The following is a 14070-nucleotide window of genomic DNA, read 5'->3' on the forward strand; positions in this document are numbered from 1 at the left end:
TTGTGATCTAAAGAAGACCAAACATGAGCTGACACTGCCGTTGGAACAGGATTTCAGAAGATTCTGAGATGCCCTCGTCATCAATCCCCAAATTAGCAACCAGATGACAAAAATAATAATATTTTTATCAGGCCTCATCGTGACACTGTAAGTATTGACTTTGTTCTCGTTAGTCCCTCCTGCTTTGTTTACTACTATTGTGGTCCCTAGATACTAGCCTTTCTGTGGTGGGCGGAGTTACGAGGTGTGATGCTGTTGTTCCTCATCAGTCTTTGCTTATTTAGGGCCCTTCTACACCAAGCCAGCTCAGGTTATCCAAGGTAAATCCCACCTAACCTTATCCGTGTCCACACACACACAATGGTCATTTAAGACACCCTTCCCCACCTCCGTCTGACGGCGCACCGTGACCTAGTACGCATGCGTGAAAAAAATGCGCGTGCCATAGTCACCTCTGACCTGGTAGTGTATCCTTACCCTGTGTTTCAATGAAGACTATTGCCACATTTCTTGTAACAGTAAACCTTTCTTGCCTCACCATCAGCAGCTGTGAGACTATTGTAGTGAATCACACCTGAGCCATCATACATGAATCATGTCTTTAATGGACGTGTGAAAGTAAACCATGTGATAAAGAACATTTTACAACAATCATAGATATCTGGTCAGGACAGTGTGCTTGTAGGCTGAAATTTGCGGTCGTACTTGACGACCGCAACCACTTCATGGCTTCACAATAGTTATGGAGTACAAAACAAGACGTTGAGTAAATTGCTCGACATACATTGTGGACAAAAACTGACAGTTTGCTTTGCCAGTCCAAATGCATTTGCGTTTTTTTGTAGTTTGTCAGTGTCTCCCCTTTGACAAATGGAAAAAAGTTTTTGGGGAAGTAGAATCACAGCTGACCTGGACATTCAAGCGTTCTCTTGCCGTTCCTCTGACACAGGGGTAGGGAACCTATGGCTCTACAGCCAGATGTGGCTCTTTTGATGACGGCATATGGCTCTCAGATGAATCTTGGCTGACATTGCTTAACACGATAAGCAATGAACAATTCCGCTGGTAATCACAGTGTCAAAAAATAATGTTCAAAATATAAAACATTCTCATGCATTTTCATCCATCCATCCGGTTTCTACCGCACCTGTTCAAGAAGTCGCATTAATGATAAGAAGTATTTTATTTATTGTTGGTTAGGCTCAGAATAACAATGTAATTAAAAGAATAAAAGACTTATTATACTCTAAAAATGTTGGTCTTTCTTAAAAATGCACGCATATAGTTGTATTCAGTGTTAAAAAAAAATTTTTGGGGCTCTCACGGAAATACTTTAAAAAATTTTTGGCTTGTATGCCTCTCTCAGCCAAAAAGGTTCCCGACCCCTGCTTTTACACAACACACTCCTTGACAAACATATCCCACCAGGCTGTCGTTCTTCTAGGACTTATCCAAAACCGTCACTCAACATTGCTATGTTGCCGTGTGAGATGTATTGTATCTGAAATGGCTGCAATCGCGCGTTTGCTTCTCTTAAGGTATTCATGTGTGATTTCCACACGTGCATGTATGGATGACTCACTCAATGTTTCTGACGTCACTTCCTGTGTGGGGCGCGGTCTTTCTGATGTCACTTCCTCAGTTTGTAAATGATCAATGAGTCCATACAAAGGTAAGAGTTGGAGATTGAAGAAATAGACGGCAAACTTACCCATGTAAAAAATTGTGGGAGAAGGGGGACATTAAATATTGATTTAGTGTTGCTGAAACAAGGCTTAGGCTAAAGAATTATTTGTTTAAGTGGTAATGTAGACAGCCCAATTTCAGCTGATTCTTCTGGAATACTTCACGCCATGCCTGTGTCCTGACTACCTTTAGTTAGGACATATTCATTTCTAATTTCGCTGCACCTCTAATTTAGTTTGCCGCGTGTTGTTTACCGCTGAAGAAATTTGCAATAAAGGCTGCTCATCTCACTCCATTGCCTCCGCATCTTGGGATCCAATATAACAAGCAACACACACACTTTTACCATACAAAGGAGTGGTATGGATATAAAGAGTATAGCGAAACACACTGGTTGACAGAAAATACTGTAATTTACGAACTATAAGTTGTTACCTTTTTTCCCACGCTTTGAACCCTTAATGCTGCGGCTAATTCATAGATTTCTCTGGGATTACGAGTTTCACATGCCGCCAATAAATGTAGCCTCATCACATCACACTAGAGATGTAACAATATGAAAATGTCATATAACAGTTATTGTTACCAAAACTATCACGGTTATCACTTTTATCACAGGTTGAATGTGCCCAAAAAGTAGTTACACACACATTGAAATCTCTGAACCAGGTTTAATTGAATACATTTTATAAAAAAGGTTGACACAAAATATACTTTCAATGCCATAAGAAATATCATACTGTTCTGGCTCCTCAAAAACTATATTACTTGTATTTAATTATTTTATGTTTATCTTCTTTTGTTTTAATTTGTAAACATATTACAGTGTTTTTTAAGGATAAATACAACACATCCAGTCTGTTCTGTGTTTTTGTGTATTTGTGTTAGTATTTAAGCTAGCTAATGAGCTAGCGCTAGCATGTTTCTTCAGTAAATTAACAGAATCACCCATCCATCAGTTTATTAAAGTAATATGAATCACTGTTTTACGATAATTTGAATTTAAAAAGATAATATTAACCGTTGGGAGCTGTATGATGGTTTATCAATATACCTGTATGGTTTGTCATTAAATGGATACATCCCTACACCATACCAATGAAATTGCCAAACGGTGGACCAATTCTGTTGTTCACATTAAAATCAAACATGCTCACACACTCATTCAGTCAGTCATTTCGCATGTTATAGATCAGGGGTCACCAACGCGGTGCCCGCGGGCACCAGGTCGCCCGTAAGGACCAGATGAGTCGCCCGCTGGCCTGTTCTAAAAATAGCTCAAATAGCAGCACTTACCAGTGAGCTGCCTCTATTTTTTTAAATGTTATTTATTTATTAGCAAGCTGGTCTCGCTTTGCTCGACATTTTTAATTCTCAGAGAGACAAAACTCAAATACAATTTGAAAATCCAAGAAAATATTTTAAAGACTTGATCGTCACTTGTTTAAATAAATTCGTTAATTTTTTTACTTTGCTTCTTATAACTTTCAGAAAGACAATTTTAGAGAAAAAATACAACCTTAAAAATGATTTTAGTATTTTTACACACATACCTTTTTCCCTTTTAAATTCCTTCTTCTTCTTTCCTAACAATTTAAATCAATGTTCAAGGATATTTTTTTTTATTGTAAAGAATAATACATTTTAATTTAATTATTCATTTTAGCTTCTGTTTTTTCGACGAAGAATATTGGTGAAATATTTCTTCTAATCTATTATGATTCAAATTAAAAAAACATATTCTAGCAAATCTAGAAAATATGTAGAATCAAATTTAAATCTTATTTCAAAGTCTTTTGAAGTTCTTTTAAAATTTTTGTTCTGGAAAATCTAGAAGAAATAATGTTTTTTCTTTGTTAGACATATAGCTTGGTCCAATTTGTTATATATTCTAACAAAGTGCAGATTGGATTTCAACCTATTTAAAACATGTCATCAAAATTCTAAAATCAAGCTTAATTAGGAAAAATTATTAATGATGTTCCATAAATTATTTATTTAATTTTTTCAAAAAGATTCGCATTAGGTAGTTTTTCTCTTCATTTTTTTCGGTTTAATTTTGAATTTTAAAGAGTCGAAATTGAAGATAAATTATGTTTCAAAATTTAATTTTATTTTTTTTTGTGGTTTCTCCTCCTTTAAATCGTTCAATTAAGTGTTTTTTTCATCATTTATTCTATACAAAAAAACTTCCGTAAAAGGAAAAAAATGTACAACGGAATGACAGACAGAAATACACATTTTTTTATATAAATACATTTATTTATTAAAGGTAAATTGGGCAAATTGGCTATTTCTGGCAATTTATTTAAGTGTGTATCAAACTGGTAGCCCTTTGCATTAATCAGTACCCAAGAAGTAGCTCTTGGTTTCAAAAAGGTTTGTGACCCCTGTTATAGATAGATAGATAGATAGATAGATAGATAGATAGATAGATAGATAGATAGATAGATAGATAGATAGATAGATAGATAGATAGATAGATAGATAGATAGATAGATAGATAGATAGATAGATAGATAGATAGATAGATAGATAGATAGATAGATAGATAGATAGATGGATAGATAGATAGATAGATAGATAGATAGATAGATAGATAGATAGATAGATAGATAGATAGATAGATAGATAGATAGATAGATCAATCGATCGATCGATCGATAGATAGATAGATAGTACTTTATTGATTCCTTCAGGAAAATAAAAAATGGTTATGGACTCTGAAATGACTAAAATTCACAAGACACAGCCCCAAAGCCGACGACGATCAACTTGACCATTGTTAAAGGAAACAGATGACACATGGAACATGAATCCACCACCGCTAAAGGACCCCATAGGAGGAGAAGGACCAAGATTACAGACAACACAAGCGCCTATATTTAATGTGTACTTTACACCTGCGGCTTATAGACTTGTGTGGCAAATAAATGCACAAAATAAAATTTGTGCGGCTTATATTTAGGTGCACTCTATAGTCCGTAAATTAGGGTAGTTACTTCTTGTGTGTATAGGGTGTAACTCGAGCAGCATTTTCTCAAACAAAACACCAACATGAATGAACCTGCGCTCATGACAATGATTAATCACAAACTTTGCGTGAAAAACACTGTATGTTGTTTTGTACACAAGCTTTATAAAGGAGACTGAAGTGTATTAAATAACTCATACTATCTTCTACATATGGTGAAAGTTCATATTCAGCTTGGAGGAAGCAAACCTTCAAGTTTGAGTAAGCAATGGTATTTTAGTTTGAGCACATGATGAGATAAGGGCCCCTATGTTTGATATTCGCAGGTGAATTGGATCACTTCTCGTAGAAAAGAGGCCCTCATTGGGACTTCGAAATGAAAAAGTGATAGCCCTATCCTTGAGAGGAGACTATCTGTCTAGTTCAAACATCAACATTTAAGTTATGACTTAAAGCAGTTTTTTCCAGACACTTACACACAAACATCTCCTTTTATGGTCAGGTGGTGCTGTTTAGACTTAGTGCACACCCAGACGGACAAAGAAGGAATATATAAAATGATAGTTTGTCTTCTCCAGGGAGAAGTCCTCCATATTTGACCTGACCTCCTCTCAAGAACTGCAGTCCTGTGTGAATGACGCTCGCTTGTCATAAAGCAACTTTTGGTTCAGTAAAGCGTCTCCGACGTCTCTTTTGATTCAGCCACACTGCCGTGACATCCTTCTGTCTGGACGAGGATGACAAGACCAGAAATACACTCCAAGACCTTAGGAGGTACTATTAAAAAACAGTTTGTGTCAAGTCAAACTTAATTTTAAAAATATGGATGAATGAATGGCTTCAGCTTCTTCTCTCTCTATGAACTGACACAACTGCACTTGACTCCAGATGCCAAACTAAAGAAGAGGCCAGCCGGTCCTAAAAGCACTGAGCCAATGATAGTATATGGCCAATGGAAAGAGACAGCTCAATCGATATCACTACACCAGGCAGAGTCCCTGGATGATATTTGTTATTCTGCCTGAGCCTGGCAGGAACAGCCTTTCACAAAAGAACAAGCGGATTGACACTGCAAAGCAAACTCACCTGCGGTGAAGTTGTAGTTGGCCGAAAATCCCACCGCCTCAAGTTCGCCGTCCGTAACAAATTTTATCCACAAATACCGCCCGCTACTCCGGATATCCGGCGGGCTATGCTGACCGCAATAGCGTCCGAGCATGGGGGAGAAGCTGAAAGGTCCATCGCGAACCTCGATGTGGTCAAATTTACATTCCCAAGAGGACTCGATGGAGTAGTGCTCCTCAAAGTGGAGCTCGATGCACTGCCTCGGGGGGGCTGGAAGAAACGGTTGACATAATCATAAACACGCATTTGGCAAATTAAAGCTGAACTTTTGACTTGTTTCACCAGCTGCATCCCAACAAGCTCATTTCACACTTCCAAGCGTTGGCTGTTAGACAGCTAATCTCCAAAACAACAGAGTGATTCGTTGAAAGAGAATACTTACCTTCAAGGATGTAAACACACTCTGTGTCTGGGGGGTATTTGTTTGGGTAGTTGGGAGAAGTAAAAATGCCGCCTTCTGGTTCTTTTACCCATGTTCCACACTGACCAGCTGGCTTCACCCCAGAATTGTTTGTCACTGAAACACAAAAGTTGTTGTATTTTTAGTGTTCACCTGGGCTACAATACAGTTCTTTGATGTACTGAGGAATCTCTAAATCTGAACACAACTTGTTCGCGACGTGTTGCTGGTTAACTCCGAAGACTTCCATCTTTCTGCCAGTGGAAATAATGTTAAGCAATTGATCTTGTTCCAGGGTCAAACTGTCACGCCTGTATATCTGGTTTTATGTTTGACCATGTTTTGTTTTGTTTTCTGGACTGTTGTTCCGTTTTTTTCACTTCCTGGTTTGTTTTTGTTACCATGACAACTTATTGATTTTCACCTTGCCCTCCAAGTCACGCCCCTGCCCTCAGTCCCGCACCTGTCCCTAATTATCACAGCCACTACTTAAGTGATTTTCTTTCTGTCCATCAGTCTGGGAACATTAACTTTCATTGTATTCTATGACCTTGCTGCTCATTGCTCCATGCCATTGATCCCCTGCCACGCACCTTGCTGTTTATGCCTCCCGTTTTTGTCATAGTAAGTTTTTGTTTGTAATTATGTTTTTGATAGTATCTTTTGTTTGTTTTGTAGATTGTATTGCCATTGTGCTGTTTTTGTTCTAAGTTTTAGCATAGATTGTCCGCCATCGAGCGTGCTTTTGGTTTTGCCTCTTTGTATTTTGAGTATAATTAAAACATTATGTACCTGAATTCTGTCCTGTAATCCCTCTGCGTTGAAAGAGTAGACCAAATCCAAATCCAAGCCTGACACAAACTGTATCATCCATACATTGATGTGAGCCTGGTGGCCCACCACATCTAAATTTGGATAGCCGCAGAAAGATTTTGCATCCGTGTTTTTTTTAGATTTGACATGTATCTTTGTATTCACAAACGCTTAATAAAGGGACTGCTTGTAATAATAATAATAATAATGGATTAGATTTATATCGCGCTTTTCTATTGTTATATACTCAAAGCGCTCACAGAGAAGTGGGAACCCATCATTCATTCACACCTGGTGGTGGTAAGCTACATCAGTAGCCACAGCTGCCCTGGGGTAGACTGACGGAAGCGTGGCTGCCAGTTTGCGCCTACGGCCCCTCCGACCACCACCAATCATTCATTCATCATTCATTCACCGGTGTGAGTGGCACCGGGGGCAAAGGGTGAAGTGTCCTGCCCAAGGACACAACGGCAGCGACTTTGATGTCCATAGGTGGGAAGCGAACCTGCAACCCTCAGGTTTCTGGCACGGCCGCTCTACCCACTACGCCATACCGCCCCCGCTCGTAGAGCTTGTTGTTCTAACTCCGTACAGTAGATGGCATCGTAACGTACCTCATACACACCTACCACAACTGATTTCCTGATTTGTCTTAACTATCCATCCATCCATCCATTTTCTGCCGCTTATTCCCGTTCGGGGTCGCGGGGGGCGCTGACGCCTATCTCAGCTACAATCAGGCGGAAGGCGGGGTACACCCTGGACAAGTCGCCACCTAATCGCAGGGCCAACACAGATAGACAGACAACATTCACACTCACATTCACATTCACACACTAAGGCCAATGTAGTGTTGCCAATCAACCTATCCCCAGGTGCATGTCTTTGGAAGAGGGAGGAAGCCGGAGTACCCGGAGGGAACCCACGCATTCACGGGGAGAACATGCAAACTCCACACAGAAAGATCCCGAGCCTGGATTTGAACCCAGGACTGCAGGACCTTCGTATTGTGAGGCAGACGCACTAACCCCTCTGCCACCGTGAAGCCCTTGTCTTAACTAGAGTTACATAATAAAAACGATATAGACTATACAAATAATAAAATAAGATAAAGCTTTAAATAGTATTGTCGTATGGTGATAATGCCTATTGATGACACATTCTAGTTGTGTTCTTCAAATCTGACAGCGACAACCAAACTAAGGCATCCTCCAAGCAATGTTGTGTCACTAGCAAGCTAACGTTCCTCCACAGCTCAGTTTCTAAATAACCAATCTTTGCCTCTATTGCCACCAAATAAACTACGTTTTTTACAAGTCAATTATCACTGGAAGACTAAAGGGAAAGAAATAGTTAAACATGTGCTACACTTCACACCATGGGAGGATACTAAAGAGCATAGCTACCATTAAGCTAGAGTTCTTGAACCTAAACTGGGGTGGGCGGATCAATATAAATATCGACAGTGCCGATACCAAGCATCAGGATATTGATTAGATCTATATATTTTATGATCACAAAACCATTTTTGGCGTTTTTTTTATTTTTTAGAAACTCAACCAATAGTAGTTTTTGCTTTTTTTTAGTTATTTTGCACTATTGACTTTAGTACACACTTTGTATGTGACAAAATGAATTAAATTAAATAATTTCAATATTGGCAGCACGGTGAAACAGGGGTTAGTGCATGTGCCTCACAATGCAAAGGTCCTAAGTAGTCCTGTATTCAATCATCTGGCTCGGGATATTTCTGTGTGGAGTTTGCATGTTCTCCCCGTGACTGCATGGGTTCCCTCCAGGTACTCCGGCTTCCTCCCACCTCCAAAGACATGCACCTGGGGATAGGTTGATTGGCAACACTAAATGGTCCCTAGTGTGTGAATGTGAGTGTGAATGTTGTCTGTCTATCTGTGTTGGCCCTGTGATGAGGCGGCGACTTGACCAGGGTGTACCCACCTTCCGCCCGAATGCAGCTGAGATAAGCTCCAGCACCCCCCGCGACCCGGTAAGGGACAAGCGGTAGGAAATGGATGGATGGATGGAATTTAAATATTAATATTTAAATTTAAAGTGATATTGCCGGATTACAGCTGAGATCATAGATGCAATCATTTAACAATCCTAAACATCTTAAGTATGGCTAATTCTGACCCTGTTCCTACTTGATATTGGATGAATACCTCAATTTGGAGCATCGCCTAAAACTAATGTAAAGTATCCTAACAACAGAAGAATACGTGCTTATTACATTTTAATAAAGGTCTGGATAAAAACATGTTACAAAGAAAGTAATCAGATATTAGCATTAAATTAGAAATAAGATTATTAATAGTTTGGAGAAAAATATACAATATGCATTATGTAATATTACACTATGCTACAGCATGCATTAGCAGTTAAATTAGTTTTGAAATGGTTGTATCAGCATGTATGTGTTAAATAATATATCAAAATATTAATTGTTTTCACAAGAGGCTGCAATATTGCAATATAGATTTTAGGTTATATCCTCCATCCCTCCTCTCGACTTTGAAACGTTCCACTGTACAAAACGGTTTTATATATCTATATATATATATATATATATATATATATATATATATATATATATATATATATATATATATATATATATATACCTTAGAATAAACACAGCATACAACTTAGAATATACAACGACAATGTGTCCTTGCTGGTCCACCAATATTACACCTCTGCTCTTTGTGTTCCAAATGTGCTGAAACAATGAATACGATGCTCTTCAAAACCAATTTACCATCAATAAGAATGCATGATCAATCATAGTTCTGGGTCATATTGTTTCATTCTATTGCTTTTTTACATGGGTGATAAAGTTTGTGGTGATGCGTGTTAGTTACCTGCAGAGTCTTTCTTTGTTGCACCAGACAAGCCAAGTAGGAGAAGACTTGCAACAACTGCAATGAAAAAAAGCTTAACAACGCGGACTATAGTTACAGTGCCTACAGTACTTGTGTTTGTGTTGTCATTGAAAGAGTGTTAGATGTGATTCATAACATACATTATAGGCAAGTTAAGCTTCAAATACTCCTACTGCACATATTTGCTTGGGATATTCTACACAGTGCTATGTCAGTTTTCGCGTGTCACACTTTTTGTATCATTCAACAAAAATGTTCACCAAATTTTTGGCCCAGTTTTCATACACCGTACGAGCAAACATTACGAAAACAAAGTCCTTTGTTCCGCCTATCATTCCTTTGACTCGAGGGCCCAAACAAAGAACCTCGCGGGTTGGTAACTCAGTCACTGTGTTATTTTCATTGAGTAAGACTGCAAAATAGGCCACCACTGGGGCCAAAGAAGTTGCAAGTGCCAGCACTTTGATAAAGAAGGTGAGAAACACTACTGAATTCAAGGAAGAACTTGTAGCAAAGTATGAAGCTGGCTCTCCACTTTTCACCAACAAGTTTTCTATATATATATATATATATATATATATATATATGTATATGTATATATATATATATATATGTGTGTGTGTGTATATATATATATATATATATATATATATATATATATATAAATATATATATATATATAATTTTATTCATCATCCATACCAGGGACGCGGGTTAAATTTGGCCCGTTGTGTCATTTTATCATTTGCCACCAAATGTAATAAATATTCATACAGTACTGATCTCTTCCTAGCTGCACACTCATTGATGGCATCTACGCCAGGCGACACTGTGAAATAAGTCAAAAGGCTTTTCTCTAAAAACCTGGCAGCTCAGTAGCTTACATTTACTGTAAAATCATTAGTGGTACCATCTTTCTATTTACAAGAATGTAATGTAAAAATAGGGAATGTAGATTTTACAGTAAAAAATTAACAGCTCAGTCCCCTGAATTTTGCGGTAAAAATAAAAATGTGACTTTTTTTTTTATCTATAGTAATGTACTGTTAAAAAAATGGCCATATATTGGACAGTAAAAAATGCAGTCACCAGAATTTTAACCTAAAACAACAGAGGTACATTTGTTCAATTTGCAGTAATTTGGTGAGAAAACAACCATATATTTTAGGGTAATATTTTGGTGAATGAGCTGCCAGTTTCTTTATTTATTCATTTTTAATCGTAAAATCCCTAGTGTTTTTTTTTCTTACAAGCAAACTATTTACGTTTAAATGTAAAAAAAAATCATGCTCTACAGCAGGGGTGTCAAACTCAAATACAGAGTGGGCCACAATTTAAAACTGAACAAAGTCGCGGGCCAAGGTTGAACAAATTAACCTTTTAATAGAGACCCAAAAAAGTTTTGCATTGAATATTGAACAAGCAAGGCTTATATATCTTTATAGTGACATGCAAAATCGAGTTTCAAATAATAATATTAATAATAAAAAAATATCAATGGCATATCAAATACAATTTTAATAAAAATGTAATGCCTCTTTTGTATTTGCAGCCTTCTGAGGTAAATATCGAAATAAACATTTTCCACAGGCTAACAATAAATTTGAAAATAAAATAACAATAATGAATGAATCAAACAGTCAAGCCTTGAAGTAGCAAGATAAAGTGCATGAATGAATTGTTAATTATTGCTCAGTTTTCTACACTGATTTGCTTTAACACTGACAATGGAACAAGCAACGCTTATATAACTTAATAGTACAAAATCAACTTTCAAAAAACAAATTAAAAAACATCAATGGTATATTAAATAAAATGTAACTAAAAAATGTAATGCCTCTTTTCTATTTCTTGGCAGGAACGCTGTTTGTAAAGAGGAAAAGCAGAACTGATGACAGGTTGTAGAGGATGTTAAAAGCAGTACCTTTAAGGCACGCCTCCAATATTGTTGTCCGGGTGTAAATCGGGAGAAATTCAGGAGAATGATTAACCCGGGAGATTTTCGGGAGGGGCACTGAAATTCGGTAGTCTCCCGGGAAAATCGTGAGGGTTGGCAAGTATGAGTATTAGCGGCACTAATACTGGCGGGCCAGCTCTAATTTTGATTTGATATTGTCTCAAGGGCCAATTTAAATTACACGGCGGGCCAGAGTTTGACACCCATGCGCTACAGTAAAGGTGTGACTTTTTCGTCACCATGTTTTGCCCAGGTCCTATAACCCCGAGTGAAAATTTGCAAAACATGACATTTAGAATTTTTTTTAGGTTAAAAATGTACATAAAAGATGCAGAGTTGCATTTTAACTACTACTTCATATTTATGTATGGCGGTGTGAAGTTAAATTCCTCACTTGTGGTGCTGTTGCATGGTAAAAAATCACTATATGAGCCGTGGACCATTGGCACAATTTCATTTTGGCCCTTGGGGGCTAAATGTTTGAGCATCCATAAGGATAGATATACAGCAGTGATTCTTAAACTTTATTCACCAAATTCCACCTCAGAAAACACTTTGCTCTCCAAGTACCACTATAATGACATTAAAATACAGTAGTGTAGTAGGCCTAAGTATTGATTAAAACAAGGCAGAGGTTTTATTTAACAAGTAAATGTAATATTTTTGGCCACTGTAACATTGCACACAGTTTGAACAGTAAAACTGTGTTTGGATATTGGAAAACAAAACATTGTACTTAGGTCAAATGGTTTTTTGGCGTATTACTAGATGGAGTTTCCGTATCACAGTTTAAGAATCACTGCTATAAAGTACGTATATCACAATGTTTGTTGCATGTAAAATCCGTGTTATTTATAAAATGTGGTGTCTGGGAGGGATTCATTGGATTTACATGATGTATTATTGTAACAATTACTTTGGTTTTCAAACAATTCAGTCTTTGTTCGACCCCTTACTAACAAAAAACTAAGTACCACTGTATTCGCTTGATTTAGTTACAAGTCAAAAGTTTAGAGACAATAGCTTGAGGTCTTGAATCAGAAAGTGGATCCAAATGTCATGTTTAAACACCAAATATTGAACATAAGTATTTATTCTAATATTTGCATAAAGGGAACTGGCACAAGCATGTGTTTTATGATGTTCACATGCATTAAAACCACGAAAATGATGGTAGTTTGTGAAGCAAAATGAACAAGAAAAGATGTTTTTTTATCCATATTGATTACATTTCCATTCCGAAAAATGTTTATGTTAAAATGTTAATTGGAGACAATTAAGATCATTTAAAATGCTTACCATAATGGAAGCTGTGTCCATGTACCATGTCTGTTCCTTTCACAAACGGCTGCAGACTCAACTAATTCCATTTAGATGTGAGAGTACTTTAGGAGAGAGAAAAAAAAGAGGTGAGTTTTTGGAGGGATTCGTGTTCAGAAACCACTTATACCTTTAAAAAAAATCTCCTCAATGCAGTCCTGAAGGTAGAAAAACTAATCTCCGGTTTCATACAACACCAAAAACAGTTCTTGCAGCAGACACACGCTTAATTTCCATCCAAACGTCTCCAAACCGCTTTGGTGCACTGAAAGGATTAACGGTCCCGTCAGGAGCCCAGCTCCGATTGCTTCACCTTTGCCATATTCTTGTTGGGAAAGGGCATTTAACATCAGGCAGCCTTGTTGTTGTCCCCTCATCAGGAGGAGAGGAAGAGGAGGAGGAGGAGGAGAGGCAGCATGGAGAACCGCGCAAGCCTCATCTCTGCATCTCCATCATTTCGCAAATGCCGCGCGTAAAGGATCCTCCTGGAAAAGAAAGAAGTTTTTGTGTTGTTTGTTCCTGCAAAAGAATCCAACGATGCTGGGTGTGCATGCCTCTGGGTCAAGTGGAGAGACTCTGTGGCAGAGCGGAGTTCTTGTAGACTCCCCCATCCTCCTCCTCCTCCTCCTCCTGCCTCTTCTCTCCTCCTACTCTTCCTCCGCTCCCGATTCATCGCAACAGTCGACCAATGCGCCAAAATCCGCTAAACGCTCTGCGCGCGCACTCAGACGAAAAGTTGTCTCGACAGAATCGATAGAAGGAAGAGCTAAGCCAGGGGTCAGCAACCTAAAATGTTGAAAGAGCCATATTGGACCAAAAATAGAAAAACAAATATGTCTGGAGCGGCAAAAAAATAAAACCCATATACATACATATATTGTCGAAGAGGACTTAA

At 37.9% G+C, this 14070-nt stretch overlaps 1 protein-coding gene across 3 annotated transcripts in view; it reads right to left on the reverse strand.

The window, feature by feature from the left end:
• The window catches only part of neto1l (neuropilin (NRP) and tolloid (TLL)-like 1, like), a 264930-nt gene extending 251119 nt beyond the window's left edge, over positions 1-13811 (reverse strand). For all 3 annotated transcript variants that reach the window (XM_061922057.1, XM_061922055.1, XM_061922056.1), the window contains exons 1-5: positions 13306-13811; positions 13155-13240; positions 9878-9934; positions 6168-6302; positions 5747-5995 (exon numbers count right to left, since the gene is read on the reverse strand). In XM_061922057.1, coding sequence (XP_061778041.1) covers positions 5747-5995; positions 6168-6302; positions 9878-9934; positions 13155-13182 — 469 coding nt within the window. In that variant the 5' untranslated portion in view covers positions 13183-13240; positions 13306-13811. The remainder of the gene's footprint in view (positions 1-5746; positions 5996-6167; positions 6303-9877; positions 9935-13154; positions 13241-13305) is intronic.
• Between the last annotated feature and the right edge of the window lie 259 nt (positions 13812-14070).

Source organism: Nerophis ophidion, linkage group LG15 (genome assembly GCF_033978795.1).
Source record: "Nerophis ophidion isolate RoL-2023_Sa linkage group LG15, RoL_Noph_v1.0, whole genome shotgun sequence".
NCBI lineage: Eukaryota > Metazoa > Chordata > Actinopteri > Syngnathiformes > Syngnathidae > Nerophis > Nerophis ophidion.